The 23,573-nt window shown below is 43.7% G+C and overlaps 1 protein-coding gene across 1 annotated transcript in view; it reads left to right on the top strand.

Moving 5' to 3' along the window:
• LOC139410071 (PEX5-related protein-like) overlaps positions 1-21,610 on the top strand; it is a 183,263-nt gene extending 161,653 nt beyond the window's left edge. Inside the window, exons 9-15 of the mRNA XM_071155507.1 lie at positions 7,138-7,254; positions 13,614-13,757; positions 15,067-15,137; positions 16,928-17,146; positions 18,002-18,164; positions 20,899-21,056; positions 21,409-21,610. Coding sequence (XP_071011608.1) covers positions 7,138-7,254; positions 13,614-13,757; positions 15,067-15,137; positions 16,928-17,146; positions 18,002-18,164; positions 20,899-21,056; positions 21,409-21,610 — 1,074 coding nt within the window. The remainder of the gene's footprint in view (positions 1-7,137; positions 7,255-13,613; positions 13,758-15,066; positions 15,138-16,927; positions 17,147-18,001; positions 18,165-20,898; positions 21,057-21,408) is intronic.
• Positions 21,611-23,573: the final 1,963 nt, after the last annotated feature.

Below are 23,573 nucleotides of genomic sequence, written 5' to 3' on the forward strand. Positions count from 1 at the left end.
AATTTCAAAATCCTGATGTGGCCCTCGAGCCAAAAAATTTGCCCACCCCTGATTTAGACATTCGTCAGTACACTTGCAGAAAATAAAACTATATCAAACTCCATTATATACATAAATGTACAGAGCTAGCAATATCTATACCACAATGAAGTTGTGAGCACACTAGGCATTCTATAACATCGGTCTTACTGAAAATTAATGGTGTGTTGGCTTTGTTCCAGACCGGGTCTGGAATGTTCTTCAGCTAGTGAACCTCGTGTTGGGCAATGTCAGCTGGTCTGTCAGAATTTAATGCGCTCATGACCTTGGATTCAGACTATACACTTTTGCTCTTGCCAGCCCTGTGCAGTCTTTTCCTCTTCCAAGTCAGATTATGTTGAGCTTGTTCCCGGCTGAAAGCTTTCATCCAATGGGTCTACAGCACAGGTGTCAAACTCATTCCACGGAAGGCCGAGTGTCTGCGGGTTTTCGCTCCTCCCATGTACTTGAATGATGAAATAAGGTCACTAGTCAGGAACTCCCCTCACCTGCTTGTCTAGGTCTTAATTGAAGGGGGGTGGGGCAGCATACACTAGGCCCTCCATGGAATGAGTTTGACACCCCTGGTCTACAGGATCTGTATTACTAAAGCTGGTGTCGTGTTCATCAGCAGTAGCAAGATTAGTCTGTAGGGCATACACTTGTCAGTGGTTAGCCAACATTTTGACTATTTTGTCACCATCAATACACACTCACAAGGTACTATATCCACCCATCCCCCTCGTGTCAATAGAACATGCCGACTAACCTTCACACACACAATACTGACACCAGTCAGTCAGTCACCCACACCCTTTCCTCCCTACTAAATAACAGATTTTCTCCAACATAGAACACGCTTTGCTTAAACAATCAACGAGGCCTCCATAACACGAAGTTGTAGCCTACTTATAAACTCACCAACTATGACAACAAAACACGGACCATGTTTATGCCCAGCTCCAGTGTATTTATATTTATTCATGGTGAAAAGATTTAGCAAGATGACTTCCACTAGTTCCTGGTGCTGCGCTTGATGTTGATGTCGCTACAGATGTTGATATAGGCTTGTCACGTTAGCCTCTGGGTAGTTAGTTAGCTAACGGTTAGATATAGTCCAGTAGGCTGTAGCTAATGTAACCTAAGGTAGCTAAAGTTAGCTTGCAAAGTTACAAATTACATAGCCAGATAACAGCTGGCTAATTACATTAATTTGCTTTGGAATGTCTAGCCAGCATATTATGAAAGCTAGGTAGCTAGATTTTGGTTTAGATAAACAAATATAGTTTGTCAGCTAGTTACCTCTGCTCGACTTCTTAGTAAGGTAAACGATTAAATGTTACCCTAGCAGCCTGTGCTTGCTTGTATCTTGCACATCCAGGTACTAAGCACCACACCATGACACAAAAATATAAATAAATAGTTCTTCACAAGCCAATGTTCTATGAATGAGTGGCTGGTCCAGTGAGTAACCTCAAACGGATCCACCTTGACATGGGCGGTACCACATCCTGAAATCGCTATGAATTGGAGATGTGGAGGTCCTGGACTGCCGTGGTTACACGGTCTGCGGCTGTGAGGCCGGTTGGACGTACTACCAAATTCCCAAAAATGACATTGGAGGTGGCTTATGGTAGGGAAATTAACATTAAATTATCTGGCAACAGCTCTGGTGAACATTCCTGCAGTCAGCATACTAATTGCACACTCCCTCAAAACCTGAGACATCTGTGGCATTTGTTGGGTGACAAATCTGCACATTTTAGAATGGCCTTTTATTGTCCCCAGCACAAGGTTCACCTGTGTAATGATGCTGTTTAATCAGTTTCTTGATATGCAACACCCGTCAGGTGGATGAATTATCTTGGCAAAGGAGAAATGCTCACTAACAGGGATGTAAACAAATTTGTGCCCAAAATCTGAGAGAAATGAGAGATACGTTTTTTGGGCATATGGAGATTCCTGGGATCTTTTATTTTACATGTTGCATTTATATTTTTGTTTAAGTATAATGTGTCAGTTCAAGTAGCCTATGTAGGCTACAGAGCGTCTCGTGTGAATTCTGATGTGAATAATAACACATTTACATTTTTTGTAGGGGGTAGATGTATTTTTCACTAGGTGAAAATCTGTTTCTGTACACCAATTGTTTTATTATATGTTCAAGGCAAGCATTAGGCTGAATATATTTGTGGTAGCTTCAGTGTCTGTGTGGTCCTCAGGTTACAATCTAAGTAACAGTATAGATTTTCAGTACTCTACACACCTCTGCAAATTATACATAGCCTAACTATAAAACGTGGGTGTGTCACGTTCTTTCAAAATCGAACCCAGAAGCAGACCAGGACAAGGAGAGTAGGAAGAAGGTGAATATTTATTTACAAGTGAATGTGAATGGGTAGATATATCCAGGTGGCGTAGCGGGCAGCGGTGGTGAGTTGATGGGAGTAAATAGGTGGATCCAATGGGGTAGCGGAATCCTCCGACGACCAGGCGGGAATGGGGTAAATGATCCGGGTGAGTAACTGAAGACAGAACAAACGGAGGTAAGTTTAAGGCAAGCAATACGTAAAAAACAACAAAACAAATTCTATCCAACTTGAGGCTGATACTATGGCACAACATACTGTTCATGGCTAACGATCCGGCAGGGAATGGATGTCAGGTCAGAGCTTTTGAAGGGGAGAGGTGATGATCAGGACAGGTGTGCAGATTACTGATGGGATCGATCTCCCAACAAGCTAATTCGCCCGGCAACCAGACAGGGTGCGTTCCAGGACACCGGAAACACACTCCAGGACAGAAACACAGGCAAACACAGACTCAGGAAGCGGGATTCGTGACAGTACCCCCCCCTCCGACGAACGCCACCGGGCGGACTACCTGGAGCGCCAGGGTGGAGGCGGTAGAAGTCACGAAGCAGGTCGTCATCAAGGATCTGACGCCGAGGAATCCAACTCCTCTCCTCTGGACCATATCCTTCCCAATCCACGAGATATTGGAAACCTCGACCCCGCCGTCTGGAATCCATTATGCGGCGCACCGTGTAGGCAGGACCACCTCCGATCATCCGAGGAGGAGTAGGACGAGGAGGAGGGGGCAACAGAGGACTGAGGAGAACCGGCTTGAGGCAGGAGACATGAAAGGTTGGGTGTACTCGAAGCGTTAATCGCTAAACTCTGATTCTTATTTATGAGGGTAGCAGGAAAACGAGGTCTGACAGGGCTCTTGAGAGGTTGAAACTGGCTCGCTAACAAACCTCCCAAACTTAACGAGCCGAGCAGTTTAACGGGCGCTGAGGACAAACGGAGATGTAATGTCCCGAGCTACCACAGTAGAGGCAGCTGTTGGTCTCACGTCTACGTTGGCGCTCGTCCTTAGTTAACCCGTGCCGCCCCACTTGCATAGGTTCAGGATCTGGCGGCAGGACTCCTCCACTAATCCCGTGTGAAGGAAAATGATCAACCCGTTCTGGTCCACTTCCTGACCCGAATGGTAACCGAGTATCAGATAGAAGCAGTGGGGTCCATCTAATCAATCTCGGACTCGATTATCAACCCGAATAGCTAAGGTGAACAAGCTGTCTAGATCACTAGGCTCTGGATTGGATATCAGCTCGTCCTTGAGTTGCTCCGACAACCCCTGGTAAAAATCCGCTTGTAGTGACTCCTCATTCCAACCACTCTCCACAGACAATGTCCTGAACTCGATCATAAAGTCTGCCACACTGCGAGCTCCTTGGCGAAGAGTGAACAAACGTTTAGCTGCGTCCTTACCTCGGACTGGATGGTCAAAAAGCTTTCTCATCTCTCCCGTGAACTCCTGGTATGAAGCCATGCAGGTCTCCTGTCGTTCCCAAACGGCTGAAGCCCATTCCAGAGCTCTTCCACGCAGCAGTTCAATAACAAAGGCTATCCTAGCCTTGTCAGTGGCGTAAGAATGGGGCTGCAGATCAAACACTAACCCACACTGCATAAGAAAAGAACGGCATCTTCCCAAATCGCCTTCATATTTATCAGGCGTCGGTACCTTGGGTTCACGGAAGGAAACCGCACCAGACACGGCAGGTGAGATGGGTGAAACAGGTGGTGAATGAATCGCCGGCAAACTGAGCTGATCCTGGATTTGTGTCAAGCTAGCAGATAAGTTCTGGATTGAACCCGCCATCTCCTGTAGCGCCGTCTTGTGTTGTCCCAATGTCTTCCCCTGCTGGGTAATGGCATGGCAAACGGAGTCCAGGTCCGCTGGGTTCATCCTTGGCCGGATCATTCTGTCACGTTCTTTCAAAATCGAACCCAGAAGCAGACCAGGACAAGGAGAGTAGGAAGAAGGTGAGTATTTATTTACAAGTGAATGTGAATGGGTAGATATATCCAGGTGGCGTAGCGGGCAGCGGTGGTGAGTTGATGAGAGTAAATAGGTAGATCCAATGGGGTAGCGGAATCCTCCGACGACCAGGCGGGAATGGGGTAAATGATCCGGGTGAGTAACTGAAGAACAAACAGAGGTAAGTTTAAGGCAAGCAATACGTAAAAAAACAACAAAACAAATTCTATTCAACTTGAGGCTGATACTATGGCACAACATACTGTTCATGGCTAACGATCCGGCAGGGAATGGATGTCAGGTCAGAGCTTTTGAAGGGGAGAGGTGATGATCAGGACAGGTGTGCAGATTACTGATGGGATACAGGTGCGGGTGAACATCGATCTCCCAACAAGCTAATTCGCCCGGCAACCAGACAGGGTGCGTTCCAGGACACCGGAAACACACTCCAGGACAGAAACACAGGCAAACACAGACTCAGGAAGCGGGATTCGTGACAGGGTGAATGTACACTGGAGGAAAGTTTATCATTCTACAGTAGGCCTACAAACATCCTATTATCGGTTTTCACACCTTTCATGATGTGACAATGGTTAATGAATAGCCTACAAAATGTAGACTTTTGGAATATAATCAAATAACAAGGGCCCTATTGTGAACATCGAGTATCGCCAGCTGATATCTCGTTAAACCATCAATATGCGCTAAATTCACCCACAGCTGATCTCAATTGCAACCATTAATGGTCACATCATTACCGCTCCCTAAAAGATGATGTCGGTGTTACCTTAGTCAGAGATCTGAATATAATGACGAAATGCTCATGTCTCCACAAGTGTAGGTCTGCATATTAAGCCCATATAAATGCATTGAGCTTATTCTGGACAAATTCTGGCGAGAATGAGCCATCTTGCTTCACCTCTTACTCCCTGCTTGCAACCAAAGTCTTTCAAGATATGTTCGCCCTCTGGTTGGTATCGTCATCGGAACAACTTAGTCCTTTTTGAACAGAAAGTACTTCCTGGTTTACTGGTGTCAAGATCGGGGGTAAAATATCCTTGGACTGTTCATATTTGAAATGTGTAACTAAAAGAAGTCATTTGGGGGATTGAGTTATTTGTGCCAGAAGGGCTTGGGCCAGAATCAAACCTGTACCTACACAGTAGGCCTATGTGTGTCCCCTGAAGGGAGCGTCCGAACTGCTAGACCACCCCAGGCCACAATTAAACTAAATGTTGACAGTTCATGCGTAAACTTAGGATACACTTTGCACTTGTATATCGTAGCCTAGTGGAGACTAATATCTATCTTGTTATTAAGCTATATAAAACAATGATTGTTATGTATGGCTCTCTTTCAGATGATACATTTTTGTACTTTTAAAATGTTGCAGTAATAGGACCTAGGCCTAGTGTTTGAGCAAGTGAGAGATAATATATTATTTTGATAGCAGGCCTGATCCCAATGACTCAACTGCCCCTGCATGGAGATAAAGAGAACTGCACATTTTCAAGGAATAGCAAGGCTCATTTGAATTTCCTGATGCCGCAGGAAAATTCTCCTTGACAAAAGAGTGATTAAGTTAAGATCTGACATCTGTAGCCTAAAGTGTCAAATTCGTCTAGGCAGGAATTTGATTGGCAAGTCATAGACATGTCAAAATGCACTCTATTTTCGGGTTTCTGGAGGTGTCGGAAACGTTTGCTCTTTGAAAGCAGATGACTTGCTCACTTTTCCTCTTTGCTCACTGGCCCATGGAGTTATCGAGTGACATGCTTGGAGGTCTTTGGCCTCAGCTGTACCTTAGCTGGAAGGTGAGGGCTAATAGACATGGCCTGCATGCTTGAACAAAGTCAGACAAAAAAAGCAACAGCAGCACAACACTTCTCATGACCGGTTTCTGTCCAAATGAAGAGATTCGATACATGCCTCAATTTGTAACAAGCATTTGATGTAATTGGTGTTTTCTGACCAAGTATTTTAACTCCCATTTTACCATGATACCAAAAAAATAACTAGAAAGACAGTAGATCATGAGACACATACTGCACTATTTGCCAAATTCCAACTATAGGAGAGACACTAAAGTACAGATCTCACCAGGATGAAGTTCTCTGCATCCACTTGATTTTCATTTGACGGCACTTTGCGATCCATAAAATAGTTTAGAGAACCGAAAAATCGGCAATCCCTTGAAAGGTTGGACCATAAAACATGCTAGCAAGAATCACAACAGTAACAATCCGCACCTGGAGAATTACCCAGACCAGAAAGCTTCCCTCTTTCAAACATATTTCCCTTTATCTAGGAATGATCAAGCAATTGAGTTCCATCCTCCCAATCAAAACCATGACAAACAATTGGTCAGCATTCCACCACTACAAATGCAAGAAGGTGTGACCTAAGGAAAAGGTGTGGCCTCTACACCTGCTAGTTTGGCATCAAAGGATATGTAGTTATAACACCAATCGAGGTGGCTGTTTGTTGTGTCTAGAGCTTTGCACAAACAGTGGAAATTCCTCAACATCAATCCATCAACTGAAATGTCAACAACTGAAAGGTCAAAGGTCTAGCAATTTTTTTTTACATTTGAACACTGCATTTACATGTAATGGTGATTAGTCACCTGAAGTCCATACGTTACACAACCCGCCAATGAAAGAGTGAGATGGAGGTGACAATTCTGTGGCAGGGAAAAGCAGCGTTCTCAAAGTATCAAAGCTACCAGTCCTCTGTTTACTAATCCGCCCACCTTTCCCTTTCTCCCACCCTCAAAACACCATCCCTCCACAGTCAGACACAGAGTTCTGGGACAAGATGCAGGCAGAGTGGGAGGAGCTAGCGCGACGGAACTGGTTAACGGAGAACGAGCAGGCCCAGACCCCCTCCAGTGTGTCGCCTCACGAGAAGGTTACTATTTTTATCTTTGACCTCTGTTATCATAGTACTCTGTCTAAACACCCCGTTTAGATGCCAATTTTTGTGTTTCCTTTGCATGTGGACATGTTCTACTTAATGAAGGGAAATATAGCCTATGAACTTGATGATATACAGATTTACTGATTTAACCCAGTGCTTCCATAATGTTAGAGACAGGTCGAAATTTACTGGGGGGGCTAGTCCAACTCAAGGTGTCATAAAAAGAATGCATGACCCTCCACTTGTATTGTAAAATAAATTGAACACCCTCGACCCTCATAGAATTAACTCAAAATATAGTTTACCACCACAAATAACAACTGTTTTGAACCTGTGTTTATAAACACAGGGTCTATAAACACAGGGTCAAGATGGAGCGGGAGAACAAGGCGTATTTCTAACCAATTGTGTTTTTTTTTATTGTTTCTTTGCGTTGTTTGTAACTTTTTTTTTTAACTTATTTTGTTCATAATGTTGCTGCTACCATCTCTTATGACTGAAAATAACTTCTGGACCATGATTACTCACCATGGACTGGCAAAATCCTTTTTTTCCTTTGACGAGTCCGACAAGCCCGTGAGTGATATACTGCTTTCCCGGGAACAGGCCCAGATCCCCGTAATTTGCGTGAAGAGAAGGCGGAGAAAAAGGGGCCAGAGGGCGGGCTGCCTTCTAAGAATTTGTAGACGATCGAATAAACCCCACTTCCTTCCATTCTGCTAGCAAACATGCAATCTTTGGAAAATAAAATCTATGACCTACGTGGAAGATTAAACTACCAATGGGACATTCAAAACTGTAGTATCTTATGCTTCATGGAGTCGTGGCTGAACGACAACATTATCAACATACAGCTGGCTGGTTAAATGCTGTATCGGCAGGACAAAACAGGGGCAACTGGTAAGACAAGGGGCGGCGGACTATGTATATCAAAACAGCTGGTGTATGATATCAGAACAGCGGATGTACGATATCTAAGGAAGTCTCGGTTTTGCTCACCTGAGGTAGAGTATCTCATGATAAGCTGTAGACCACACTGTCTACCTAGAGTGTTTTCATCTGTATTTTTCTCAGCTGTCTACATACCACCACAGACTGATGCTGGCACTAAGGCCACACTGAATGAGCTGTATTCCACCATAAGCAAACAGGAAAACGCTCACCCAGAGGCGGTGCTCCTAGTAGCCGGTGACTTTAATGCAGGGAAACTTAAATACGCCTGACCAAATTTCTATCAGCATCTTAAATGTGCAACCAGAGGGGAAAAACTACGGGCCACCTTTACTCCACACACAGAGACGCATACAAAGCTCTCCCTCCATTTGGAAAATCTGACCATAATTCTATCCTCCTGATTCCTGCTTACAAGCAAAAATTAAAGCAGGAAGCACCAGTGACTCGATTAATAAAAAAGTGGTCAGATGAAGCAGATGCTAAGCTACAGGACTGTTTTGCTGGCACAGACTGGAATATGTTCCGGAATTCCTCCGATGGCATTGAGGAGTACACATCAGTCATTGGCTTCATCAATAAGTGCATTGATGACGTCGTGCCCACAGTGACCGTACGTACATACCCCAAACAGAAGCCATGGATTACAGGCAACATCCGCACTGAGCTAAAGGGTAGAGCTGCCACTTTCATGGAGCGGGACTCTAACCCGGAAGCTTATAAGAAATCCCGCTAAGAACCATCAAACAGGTAAAGGGTCAATACAGGACTAAGATCAAATCTTACAACACCGGCTCTGATTCCCGTCGGATGTGGCAGGGCTTGCAAACTATTACAGACTAAAAAGGGAAGCACAGCCGAGAGCTGAGTGACACAAGCAAACTACTATGCTCGCTTCGAGGCAAATAACAATGAAACATGCATGAGAGCACCAGCTGTTCCGGAAGACTGTGTGATCACGCTCTCCGCAGCCGATGTGAGTAAGACCTTTAAACAGGTTAAACAGGTTCACAAGGCCGCAGGACCAGACAGATTACCAGGACTGGAACTGCGAGCATGCGCTGACCTATTGGCAAGTGTCTTCACTGACATTTTCATCATCTCCCTGTCCAAGTCTGTAATACCAACATATGTTAAGCAGACCACCATAGTCCCTGTGCCCAAGAACACTAAGGTAACTTGCCTAAATGAATTCCAACCCGTAGCACTCACGTCTGTAGCCATGAACTGCTTTGAAAGGCTGATCATTCCTCACATCAACACCATTATCCCAGAAAACCTAGACCCACTCCAATTTGCATACCTCCCTAACAGATCCACAGATGATGCAATCTTTATTGCACTCCACACTGCCCTTTCCCACCTGGACAAAAGGAACACCTATGTGAGATTGCTATTCATTGACTACAGCTCAGCGTTCAACTCCATAGAGCCATCAAAGCTCATCAATAAGCTAGGACCCTAGCACGAAACACTTCCCTCTGCAACTGGATCCTGGACTTCCTGATGGGCCGCCCCCAGGTGGTAAGGGTAGGTAACAACACATCTGCCACGCTGATCCTCAACACTGGAGCCCCTCAGGGGTGCGTGCTCAGTCCCCTCCAGTACTCCCTGTTCACTCATGACTGCAAGGCCAGGCACAACTCCAACACCATCATTAAGTTTGCCGATGACTCAACAGTGGTAGGCCTGATTATCTACAATGATGAGACTGCCTATAGGGAGGTCAGAGACCTGTCAGTGTGGTGCTAGGACAACATCCTCTCCTTGGTGTCCACATCACCAACAAACGAACAGGGTCCAAGCACACCTAGACAGTCGTGAAGAGGGAACGACAAACCCTATTCCCTCACAGGAGACTGAAAAGATTTGGCATGGGTCCTCAGATCCTCAAAAGGTTCTACAGCTGCACCATCGAGAGCATCATGACCGGTTGCATCACTGCCTGGTATGGCAACTGCTCTGCCTCCGAATGCAAGGCACTACAAAGGGTAGTGCGTATGACCCAGTACATCTATGGGGCCAAGCTTCCTGCTATCCAGGACCTCTATACCAGGCGGTGTCAGAGGAAGGCCCTAAAAGTTGTCAAAGACTCTAGCCACCGTAGTCATATACTGTTCTCTCTGCTACCGCACCGCAAGTGGTATCGGAGTGCCAAGTCTAGGTCCAAGAGGCTTCTAAACAGCTTCTACCCCCAAGCCACAAGACTCCTGAACATCTAATCAAATGGCTACCCAGACTATTTGCATTGCCCCCCCTTGCCCCTTTTACACTGCTACTACTCTCTGTTGTTATCTTTGCCACTTCAGCATGCTTTTGTGGCACATTCAATGCCACGCAGGGCTAAGGTTCGCTGACCACCACAGACGAGCTAACTCTCCCTGCCTGTTTCATTACACTACGAACAGAGCCGGCCGCAGACAATGATCAGCTATGGGGGAATCAGATTTTCAACATTTATAAATTATATAAAATATATCTAACAAATTTTCCACCAACAGGTTTCTGTGCCGATGCACCACAACCAATATACAAAGGATACTGACTTTGGACACTTCAATATCATGGTTTGCATTTTCAACACCACAATTAATAGACTATGTCAATCTCGACAAACAGAAAATACTTCCCTCCCTACCTTGTAGGCTTACCCAGTATTCGAAGGCTTGGCAATCTCTGAATGTCATTAAACATTTGTGTTTTTTAACAGATTTCTTTCTTTACATTCATAAATTGGCCACTGCACAGTTTGGAATGATTGATTTTATTTGTCAGTTAAACAAATACATATATATACAAATATTTTGCACAATAACGTCAGGGACTTATGTTTTACATATACAATTGCATAGATAGACACATTACAGATATAGAGATGAAAAAATGCTCAACCTCCAGATGAGTATGAGGAGGGAGTTCAAGTACAATTCTTACAAGCTGGTTTGGCTGGTAGCTTATTCTTTAGATGTTTGGGGCTGCTGATGAACCATGATGTCGTAGGCGTAATCAAAGTGACACTGGACTAGCGCACTTGCCCGAGTATTTAGGGTGTCTGTTAGCGAGGTTTCCATCCAACACTTTCCTGTGTTTCAATGTGTAGCATATGAAACACCTTGTAGCCTATTATTCTTATTGGTTTTTAGGCTAATTTCCTAAAACAATGATTGTCCACCTCATGGTTCAGCTGTCAGAGATTTGAGCACTGAATGTATCAGGGCATTGCATACATGGGCATATAGGCTTAGGTGTCCACTGCATGATATGAATATATTAATAAATATATAGCCTATATAAAAGGAAGAGAAGATTCGGCCTAACCCCAGACAGATATATGCGACACCGACATGCTTTCCTTTTTTGACATATGACTACTGCCTCTGCCATACAGATGCAACGGTACAGAAGGCGGGTAATTCATACATTTTCGATCGAAATATTTTGTGTAAAGATAAGCATGATATTCTTACATTATAGGAGTAACTCTGGTGGACCTGAAACAATCTTTGTCCCCTCAAGTTTAACTTTCGATGTCAGTTGGAGCGCCAGTGTGCACTATCATAGGTCTGCAGTAGCTAAAGCGTAATAATAGCCACACCGTACGAAACCTTCACAAACGTTTCTAAACTTTATTAGGATAATATCAAAAGAAAGTAAAGGCATTGTTTATAGGGAAAATACGAACAGAAGAGCAAATGTAAACGAGGGGAAAAATGCACTAACCTCCCCTCATGTCTTCTTGGGCACCTGTATTTGGGGAGTTTCTCCCATCCTTCTCTGCAGATCCTCTCAAACTTTGTCAAGTTAGATGGGGAGCGTCATTTCACAGCTATTTTCAGATCTCTCAACGACATCCCTATGGTGAAGCATGGTGGTGGCAGCATCATGCTGTGGGGATGTTTTTCTGAGGCAGGGATTGAAGACTAGTCAGGTTTGAGGGAAAGATGAACAGAGCAAAGTACAGAGAGATCCTTGATGAAAACCTGCTCCAGAGTGCTCGGGACCTCAGACCGGGGCGAAGGCTCGCCTGACAGCAGGACAATGAACCTAAGCACAGAGCCAAGACAACACAGGAGTGGCTTCGGGACAAGTCTCTGCCTGTCCTTGAGTGGCCAGGCCAGAGCTTGGACTTGAACCCGATAGAACATTCCCATTCTTCTCTACAGATCCTCTCAAGCTCTGTCAAGTTGGATGGGGAGTGTCACTTCACAGCTATTTTCAGATCTCTCCAGAGAGATACGCCATCCCATCTGGTTTGCGCTTAGTGGGACTATCATTTGTTTTTTTCAACAGGACAATGATCCAACACACCTCCAGGCTGTGTAAGTGCTATTTGACCAAGAAGGAGTGTGATGGAGTGCTGCATCAGATGACCGGGCCTCCACAATCACCCGACCTCAACCCAGTTGAGATGGTTTGGGATGAGTTGGACCGCAGAGGAAGGAAAGGAAAGGAAGCCAACGAGTGCTCAGCATATGTGGGGATGCAAGACTGTTGGAAATGCATTCCAGGTGAAAGAATGCGAAGACTGTGCAAAGCTGTCATCAAGTCAAAGGGTGTCTACTTTGAATTATATAAAATATATTTCGATTTGTTTAACACTTTTTTGGTTACTACATGATTCCATGTGTTATTTTATATTTTTGATGTCTTCGCTATTATTCTACAATGTAGAAAATAGTCAAAATAAAGAGAAACCCTTGAATGAGTAGGTGTGTCCAACCTTTTGACTGGTACTGTATATATTTATTAAAATATTAATATCATACAGTGGACACCTAAGCCTATAGGCCCATGTATGCAATGCCCTGATACATTTAGTGCCCAAATCTCTGACACCTGAACCATGCGGTGGACAATTATTGTTTTCGGAAAGTAGCCTAAAAAAACAATACAAATAATAGGTTATAAAGTTTTGCATATGCTACACATCGAAACACAAAGTGTTTTTGTAATTTGTTTTTGGCTGTATTTAAGGACATGTAAATGTCACTCATTTGGCCAACATTGGCATTGGCTGCGCCAGGTTGAATCTGAATGTATATGGATGTCCATAAAATTTCTCAAATGTCCAGTAAAGGAAAATCTTCCCTAAAGGAAACTCTGAAATGGCATATTGTTTTTTGATGATTTTAGAATATTTGCATTGAAAAAATCTGTTGTTAACCTCGCTATAGACACCCTAAAGACTCGGGCAAGTGTGCATATTTCTGACACCCCCCCGGACCTATAGTGCTACTGCAAGTGCTTAGATTTACCATTAGGTTTGTTAAAATAGTGCCCTGGGAGTTTTAAATATTGTATTCTAGAGGAAAGTTGCTCAGGTTTGCCATTTTTTTTTAAATACAGCGTCAGAGCGCTGACGTTCCCGTTACTGTTATTTTTCCCCCCATTGGTGACAGGGCTACTACTTTCACACGGACAACCCCTACAAGGACTGGCCCAACGCATTTGAGGAGGGGTTTCGAAAGTCCAAAGAGGGAGATCTGCCCAACGCTGTCCTGTTACTGGAGGGGGCCATTTTACAGGATCCCCAGGACTCAGAGGTGAACAGGCACAAGGGGGTGATGAGACACAGGCACAGTAATCACACACATTTCCAGCATGACTTTCACACAGGACCATAATATACTGGCACCAACTGCCAATCAGCCTGTTCAGATAACACCATACTCAGAACTTCACAAATCATGTGTACGGTCAACACTCAGAGAGTGCTAAGTGGCCGTCGCTGATTGCTAGTGGAGGACTGGGAATTCTGTTAAATAGAGTGGTTTACTGTAGCAAAACTACGCTGTCTTCATCTCCCAATGAGAATTGTCAATTTTCCCAATGGGTTGAGTAATAGCTATTTTCTCAGCTTTTTCTCTCCTGCTCATTTCCTCTCTATTGTAACAGCAGTAATCTCTTTACCGCCTCAGAGAGCCCACATTAATAGAAAACGGAACTCGGGAATGGCCTAAAATTATTCCACAGTGTATGGAACTAATATGATCACAAAAGTCCTCCTAGCGTGCTTGGTTGCTTATCGCTCTGCTGCAGAGACCTCTGGATAGTTTGTAGCTAATGTCACCCTTACATTGATACTCACAAATTCAGTATCAATGTCAATTCACAAAATAAACCAGAATGCAGATTAACCTGCATAGATTATATGTTTCTTCAAAGAGGTCTGAAAGATGCATGTAAACAAGTCTGTTTGGATTGCAGATTCAGCTAGCCGTCCAAATGCAATCCTTGGATGGTATGGAGATTCAAAGTTGGGTTTCAGAACTTATCAGGTACACCTAATGAATTTGGTTGGTTGCCAAGTGTCTCGAGTGAGCCTTTGCAAAAGTAGTATGTGAAATATGCCCCGCAACTTGATCTCATTAATTCATTCTTATTGGCTCTTTAGAACAATACAATACCATGATGCATCATCTTAATAGGAAACCCCCAATACCAGAGTGAGGAGGAGGCTCAGCAATCCTAAATGAACTTGGCTGGCAGAAAACTACTGTTTCTGTCAGAAGACAAACCTCAAAGCTATTCACCTTGCGATATTAATTTCGGCAATTGTATTTTGATGTGTCCTAACTTCACCTTAGACAAACTTCAGACAAAAGTTTGTATTGCAGAGACAGTTTGAGATACAAGATGCTTCCTGACTGTTCTGTTCTTTACCAACGGCAGAATCGCCTGTGTGAGAGGTACTTAGAGCATTGACTGCGAGTGAGTCATCCTGTGAGTCATCCTATGAGTCATCCTCAGAGTGTGCTGACCTCTGCATCTGAACCACACCGTCTCTCCTTAGAGAGGGTGTTAAGCCCAGGTGATGACCCTGTTGTTCAATGCTCCCTATTGTCTCCCCAGGCTTGGCAAGTGTTGGGGACCACCCAGGCCGAGAATGAGAACGAGCAGGCTGCTATTGTCTCCCTCCAAAGGTAAGGAGGTGTTACTGCGCAACGTGGACCCATAGGCTTCACCACAAACACGGCAATACACTGCATGCTCTGTAGTTTCGAATATTCCTCAACTGCTTTAGAAATGTGTAGCCATCTGTGGTAAACCGTGGGGTGTTGGGTTGAGCGTGCAGAGATTAACACAGAGACCGGGAGGTTTTAGTCAGCAAACACGACTTTACTAGGCCATAAAATAAACAAAACAAAGAAAATCACATGGGTTTTGCTTGGTCCTTCTTCTCAGCTTTGGCTCTGTGGCAGTCTCTCCCGGTTTTCTGCCGCGGTGTGCCACAGTGCTCCTTTTATGTGGCCTCCGTGGCTGGTTAGCACTTTCCCCTAATTACCTCCATTTGGAGCCATCTCGGGTCTAGCTTGTGTACTCCCAGCAGAGGGAGCCAACGTTGCAGCACGAAACTCCCCTCTATTACCACCCCCACCCCCGGGGTAAACCTCCCGGGATGCCACACATCTTAGATGAAAACCATTTTTATGTTAATTAAAGTTAGATATTGTATCGAAGGTATTCAAAGGCCTGTTCCTAGGCTAAGCTACTACTACATTTTATCAACTGGCTCGGTCTACAGGCATGAAAAAAATACATTTTAGTGGGGTTTTTCTCAAATATGTTCTAGTGGATTCTATCAGAGAGCCAAAGGTGTCGGGCTCCTCAAGTGTAAAGATGGCCCATTTTATATTACCTTGTCAGAAGGCACGCTCGGTCGGTAGATAGGATAAGCAACAGATCAAACAACAGCTTGATCCATCTGTGAGAATGTAAACACTGACAAAGAAATCAAAAGAGACACAGAACAGCAACACAGACAGTACTTTTATGCTCAATGCACATTCACAAATTGCTGATCCAATTAAATGTGCATTTCATAAGATCCTAGGCCGGTGCTTGGATTTCATTCACTGCAGATGAATGCAACCATCTTGTATTAAGGAACTAAATTAAATCAAGTGCATTTGGGTTAATTAATCATTGGTGTTAAAACCAATGGTTTAAAACTGTAACGCTTTTATATAATCTCCTCAGAATGACTCATCTCCTGAAATCCAGCACTGTTCTGTTATTAATACCACACTGCTTTTACATTGTGTTTTTGCTGACTTTTAGTGTAGCCCCATTGTTGATGTGTATTCCCGAGAAGCCTGGATTAGAGAACTCTGAGGGGAAAAAAGGAAAGTTGTCGCAGATAACATGTTATTCTTAAAAGATGAACGGAGCTTCTGCCCTGTATACCAATTGTAAACTAACTTTATATAACAGTCAGAGACCCATGGCACAGTAGCAAGTCTGCCATTAATTATTTGGTTTTCCTGAGAGAACAAGGAAGTTGTAGCACCGACTGTCACAAATCTCAGTGGAACATTTGATGAAAGCCAAATCTGGGTTTGGCTCTTCCCCGAGTGCTTGCTAATCCTTGTTGTTCCTCCAACATAGCTCTTTTAATATCTCATAATAATTCATAATTCTAGTTCTGATGCAACAGCAAAACTGCGAGCAAGACAAAACTTTTTCTAAGTTGAGAGTAACAATGACAATTGCAAGCCCCAATGTAACTCCTACGAACCAAATGCTTTTTAAGGCAATATGTTAGCCTGGGATACTTGCATGTCACCCCAAGAGGGGACTGGTCCTTGCCACCTGACCCCAGCCTCCTGATGTTCCTTAGCTGTGGCCTGTCCAAATTAGTGTCCGTCAGCCGCTTTGAAGTGCTCACTACCCCCATTCACCCGCTCTTCGCCCCCTCTCTCTGTATCTCCAGGTGTCTGGAGCTCCACCCCAACAACCTCCAGGCCCTCATGGCCCTGGCGGTGAGCCTGACCAACACGGGCATGAGGCAGGATGCCTGCGAGGCGCTGCTGTGCTGGCTCCGCCACAACTCCAAGTACAAGCACCTGCTGAAGGGCAAGAGACACCTGGCGGGCTCCCAAGGCTCCCAACGTAGGATGTCTCGTGTCTCTACTGTGGGCAGGAATGAGAGGTAGCATATAAGGACCGGATAGCACTAGCAAAGATCCCATAGGTGTAAGTGCATGCTCATGTTGTAGGAGAATCATATAAGACTACAATATCCATATTTTCGCCAGAAAGAAGAGAGATGCAGGCCATTCAGGATTACACAGTTAACATTGGAGAAGTATGCTCCAGGGCACCTTCATTCAAGAGCACTAAATCTGACATCTATTACTTTAAAGCACATTGCTGGCACTCTCTCTCTCTCTCTCCTTTACAATCTCTTAGCCTGAGCACTGTGACAATATTATGGAATGGCTCATTCAAGCATATTTTATGCTACGGTGTGCTTTATTCTCCTGCTCAGTTATGTTATTTTTAACAGTTTCGTTTTAGAAACTGAGGTTGTTTCAGTGCAATGACTATTACCTCCTGTCGTAAATGAAAGGAAACGTTATTTCAAGGCTTTTCAACCACAGCTGGTGTGGGTGTAATTTTCTTGCCGATCGAGCAAGCATGCTCTCACTTGTATTCAATGTTAAAACGACCACAATTCAGGGTGCTCTTTCCTTTTAAAGGCATACTTTAAGGTGTCACATGAAAAGAATTATCAGTTAGGAGCCTATATAATGAATTCTCCAATGTATAGGAAAAACATGACTATCAAATCCTCTATTCAACAGTGAGATGCAGGTGCAGCCCCCTCTTAATCTCTCTCTCTATCTTCTCCCTTCCCCTGCACACAATCGGTGTGGAAAATGAATAAAGTGGGCGCGGGGGGACGAACAGCGCTGTGGCAGGACTCTCTCAAGAGCATTACTCTGCTGGTTGCCAGTGTGTCTCCACTCCATATTGGCTCTAAGCCAAGTTTGTCTGCCCACAGCTCCCTATTGCTGGAGGTCAAGGAGTTGTTCCTGGAGGCCGCCCAGCACAACAGGGATACCGACCCGGACCTGCAGACGGGCCTGGGCGTGCTGTTCAACATCAGCGCTGAGTTCAACAAAGCTGTGGAGGCCTTCAATGCTGCCCTGTCAGTGCGGCCTGAGGTAGGGGGGCAGTGTAAAGACTTTACACACAAACGTGCGTATGAACGCACCCACACACACACACTGATACGCCTACTATGCGCATGCATGCACACACACACACACACACAGATGACTGATCAAGGTCACGAATCCCCCAAAACACGACCCAAGATAGCGAGAGAAAGGGAGAGTTCATGCAAACAGAATCACTGAGGCACACCAACCTGTCACACAAATCACTGAAGCACTTCATCCCAAACTTGAGAGAAATCCACTCTCATGAACTCCTGATTCACCCTCCCTGCACTACAGCCTCTGTTTGCCGCTCAAGCTCCTATCCTTTAACACTAGGAGAGCAGAGAGCGTTGACTCAAAACAAATGCACTTTATTAATTACTCTGCCATTTTGTTACTGTGCTTTTTTCCACATTGTTGTTGTGTTACAGCCTGAAATTAAAATTGATTAAATAGTGATTTTTGTGTCACTGGTCTACACACAATACCTCATAATGTCAAAGTGGAAATATATTTTTAGACGTTTTTACAAATTGGCAAAAAACGAGAAGCTGAGATGTCTTGATTCGATAGCATTTAACCCCTTTGTTATGGCAAGCCTAAATACGTTCAGGAGTAAAAATGTACTTAACAAGTCACATAGTAAGTTGCACGGACTCACTCTGTGTGCAACAAGTGTTTAATTAACATGATTTATTTTTTTTACGTCTACCTAATCTCTGTATCCCACACACACTGTACAATTATCTGTTAAAGCCCCTCAGTCGAGCAACGAATTTCAAACATAGATTCAACCACAAAGACCAGGGAGGTTTTCCAATGCCTCTAAAAGAAGGGAACCTATTGTTAGATGGGTAAAAAAAATGCAAACATTGAATATCCCTTTGAGCATGGTGAAGTTATTAATTACATTTGGATGGTGTATCAATACACCCAATCACTACAAAGATACAGATGTCCTACCTAACTCAGCTGCCGAAGAGGATGAAAACCGCTAAGGGATTTCCTAATGAAGCCAATGGTGATTTTAAAACAGTTATGAGTTTAATGGATGTGATAGGAGAAAACTGAGGATGGATCAACTACATTGTAGTTACTCCATAATACTTACCTAATTGACAGAGTGAAAATAAGGAAGCCTATAGAGAATAAAAATATTAAAAAACATGCATCCTGTTTGCAACAAGGCACTAAAGTAATGCAACAAATGTGGTGAAGCAATTAACACTGTATTCAGGACAAAGTTATGTTTGGGGAAAATTAAATACAACACAGTACCACTGTCCATATTTTCAAGCATAGTTGTGGCTGAATCATGTTATGGGTATGCTTATAATCATTAAGGACTGGGGAGTTTTTCAGGATAAAAAATTTACCAAATGGAGCTAAACACAGGCAAAATCCTGGAGGAAAACCTGGTTAAGTCTGCAGATACTGGGAGAGTAATTCACCTTTCAGCAGGACAATAACCTAAAAAACAAGGCCAAATCTATACTGGAGTTTCTTACCAAGAAGACAGTGAATCGTCCTGAATGTTACAGTTTTGACATAAATCTACTTGAAAATCTATGGCAAGACCTGAAAATGGTTATCTAGCAATGATCAACAAACAATTTGACAGAGCTTGAATCATTTTTAAAATAATAATGGGCAAATATTGCACAATCCAGGTTTGGAAAGCTCTTAAGAGACTTACCCAGAAAGACTCACAGCTGTAATCGCTGTCAAAGCTGCTTATACAAAGTATTGACTCAGGGGTCTGTATTTAATTTTCATTAAATGTACAAAATTGTCTAAAGACACATTTTGACTTTGTCATTATGGGGTGTTGTGTGTAGATGGGTGAATACGATAGTGTTCTTTGAAATAAAATATGTTATATTCTAAGACCTTCATAGACACAATCAAATGATTTTTTTTTGCAATACCATACCTGAAATGTATTTATTAGACTGTAAGAATGTTGATGTTAAAAAAACGCATCATTGGCTCGAAGTGGGGTCCAATGAGGCTTTTCTTATGTCAACCCTGTCCTGCAGTGGTGAGCACATCAGCACAAAAGCCAAAGCGCACCGTATCAGGCCGTGTCCCTGTATACGCAGATATAGCCCCAGGTGGGAGACGCGTATTCAACGAGAGGACTGACTTAATGATGCAACTGAACCGTCCTCAAAGGATCCATGGAACTTCAGCGTTGCTCGGTTTTCACAGGGTGTTTTGCCATGTGAGGTAGAAATAATGTACCACAGAGCATACAAGCCCAATCACACCACAGTACCTAAATTACAGTCATTTACACACCAAAGATACAGTGGAAGAACAGGCGCATTATGTACTGCTCTCAAAAATCCTTTATTGTAGTGTCGAAATTGACGTTATATCACAGACACAATTCTACTTAATTTAACTTGCAATACTTCTCTACCAAAGCAGGCACTGTTAGTTTCTGATTGGACTTCGCATTACATTACACAACAATCATTAGCAACAAATATGTTCCAATACTAAACCATTTTAGTGATGCAGTGCCTGATGGAGTGAATCACAGTGCAAAAAAAATCTGTGGTTCGTTGGCCCCAAATCTGCCAACAAACCACATACCCTCAGTCGACAGTTGCCATGTCTGACCATGTCTGACACTGTCTGAAACCAAACGTCAAAACCAACCACTATACTTACTATGTGTCACCATTCTCCTCTCCGGTGTTGACTCCTTACCCCTGTCTGTCTCCTCTAGGACTACCTGCTGTGGAACCGCCTGGGTGCCACGCTGGCTAACGGGGACCGCAGCGAGGAGGCAGTGGAAGCCTACACCAGAGCCCTGGAGCTCCAGCCGGGCTTCATTAGGTCCCGCTACAATCTGGGCATCAGCTGCATCAACCTGGGAGCACACAGGTGGGTGAGCAAGGGGGCAAGGGGTGGTGGTGGTGGTGGGGGGGGGGGGGGGGGTCGTCTAACTGAGAGCCAGCTGGTGCTCTCGGACACAGCACCTGGCACCGCAGCAGAAGGCTTTGAGTTTCTGCTCTGGTAGAGTCATTGGAGGGGAGTGAGGCAGAGACACTGAATTACATTGAGCCTAATAATGCCCTCTTACTCTTGAAGTTCAACCACTGTAATGTTACAAGTATCAGCAAAGTCCCTTTTAATATGTCAAACATCAGCCCTGAACCTAGTAACACTCGCTCTAATGTAATGATAGCAAACAAACACAAGGTTCTCTAATGGTCAAGTCTTCCTCATCTTTTAGGGAGGCGGCCAGTAACTTCCTAACGGCTCTGAGTCTGCAGAGGAAGAGCCGGAGTCGGCAGCTCTCGCACCAGGTCATGTCGGGGAACATCTGGGCCGCCCTGCGGATAGCCCTGTCCATGATGGACCAGCCGGAGCTCTTCCAGGCGGCCAACATCGGAGACCTAGACCTACTCATGAAAGCCTTCAACCTGGACATGTGAGTGGAGATGAGCCATGGAGACAAGGCTCTACTCTCCTACCAACAGCCAAGAATCCAAAGTGTACAGATGGAAAGAGCGGTTTTGTCCAGTTGATGACTAGTGTGTGGTCTTTTTTTGCACGCACTACAAGAATTTGCCTAAGTACCTCTGCAGTCTTGAGTACTGCATGTGCTCGAAGAAGAGACTATTTTGCGATGGATTTGCACTGCAATTTGTGATTTTTCCAGAAGATCACAAGGACGGGCAAAGATTGTCCAAGTAGGGTAGAGTGGGGTAAGTCATGCCAATGGGTTGGTTGAGCCACCCCTTGTTTCTAGGAAACCATACACAAAATGAATCATGTGACCAAATATTTAGGACAGGGTTATCATCTCATGAAGTCTGTGAAGAAAGAAAACACATGGAACAAGTGGTAAGGAAGTTAGGTCCAAGAAAACGATTTTCACAGTCAAATTAATGTATTATTATAGGTTTCATGATGCTTGTATGTAAAACAAAGTAGATAGTTTTAAGACTGGTTTATACATCAGTTTGGGTCTCTATAAGCTACAATATGAGGTCCTTAACCTAGCATGAAAGTGCATCAACGTAGCTGTGTGGCCTAATATAGTCAAAATGGTTGCTTTGGGGTAAAGTTGAGCCAATGGCTAATCAATACATCCCATACAAATGATGCATAGTATTTTGTCAGTTGTATGCATAATATTTTTGCAATTTGTCATGCATATGTTCTCGATTTCTATTGTGACAGAGCAGACATCATCATGCCCTGTGTATACAAGCGTTTTTTTTTTAAAGCAGGGATCTGGCCCCTCGAGGTTCTTGAAAGAGCAGCCAAGGAAGTGAGAGAAGGGACGTGGTCTATTTGAGCAGCAGCAAGGGATGAAAAAAGAAAGACACGTAAGACAAAAAAGAAAACAAAGATTTACCTGTGTGCTATGATAGAGTAGCAGAGGCACATAAAGGTCTTGTCTGATGACATGGAGTCTGAGCTTGCTAAACAGACCCATTTTATGGGCTTAGTAGCCTCAAATGCAGAGAACTTGCTTACGAATTGGTACATCGAAACAACATCCCAGTCTCTGACAATCTTACCCCAAGGTGTTTCCACTCACCCTGTCCCCTTGCTAAATTTACCCCATACCTGGGGTAAGTTATGCCAAGAGACCATTTTTCTTTTGACATTCTGTTTTCAAAACATACTGTATGTTTACATGAATTCAGATTTTTCTAGGGATACACAACATCCTGAAATATATAGATATTTTGACAAAGTGATGCTGAATGTAAAAAAATGGCTCAACATACCCCACTCTCCCCTAATGCCTTAAAGAACACTGAACACCGTGGCACTGAGCTAGAGAGAGAAAGTGAAATGCTGAGAATACTGTTGCTGAGCAGTGTTGAGGTTTGACAAAAAGGTTTCCTCAACTACAGTACTTTCAGAGTGTTCGGATTGTCACACCCATCGACCTACAGAAAGGATTTAGTGAGTAAAATCAAGACTACACCATAAACTGTAGGACTCAATCCGTTTTCATCAGAAAATCAATAGATCCTTTTAAGAGGTGGTTTTATCCTCTTTTAATTAAGGGAGGGAAAGCACTGCATGGAGACTAAAGCATTTCCCCAAAATAATTCAGTGGCACAAACAAAAGTTTTGAATTCTTTAACTTTTCTTGCACTTTGAAAACAAACTGATAAGCCTTTACTCGACACGCATGCTAAAACAATATAAACATTCACACACATTTTTTGTAAGTAAATTTCAGATTAATTTTTTACTTCCTTTAATACTTGGCATCCTCCGAATCCTTCATGTTTTGTGGTGTGCTCAGCTCCTCATTATATTTGCCAGGTTTTCCCTTACTCTTTCATTGGTTAGATTTTTTTTTTCACTCAGAGCTGCATATGTACAGTACTTCACGTGTCAGAAAAAGACATTCCGTTGAATTTGTTCAGG

Source organism: Oncorhynchus clarkii, chromosome 5 (genome assembly GCF_045791955.1).
Source record: "Oncorhynchus clarkii lewisi isolate Uvic-CL-2024 chromosome 5, UVic_Ocla_1.0, whole genome shotgun sequence".
NCBI lineage: Eukaryota > Metazoa > Chordata > Actinopteri > Salmoniformes > Salmonidae > Oncorhynchus > Oncorhynchus clarkii.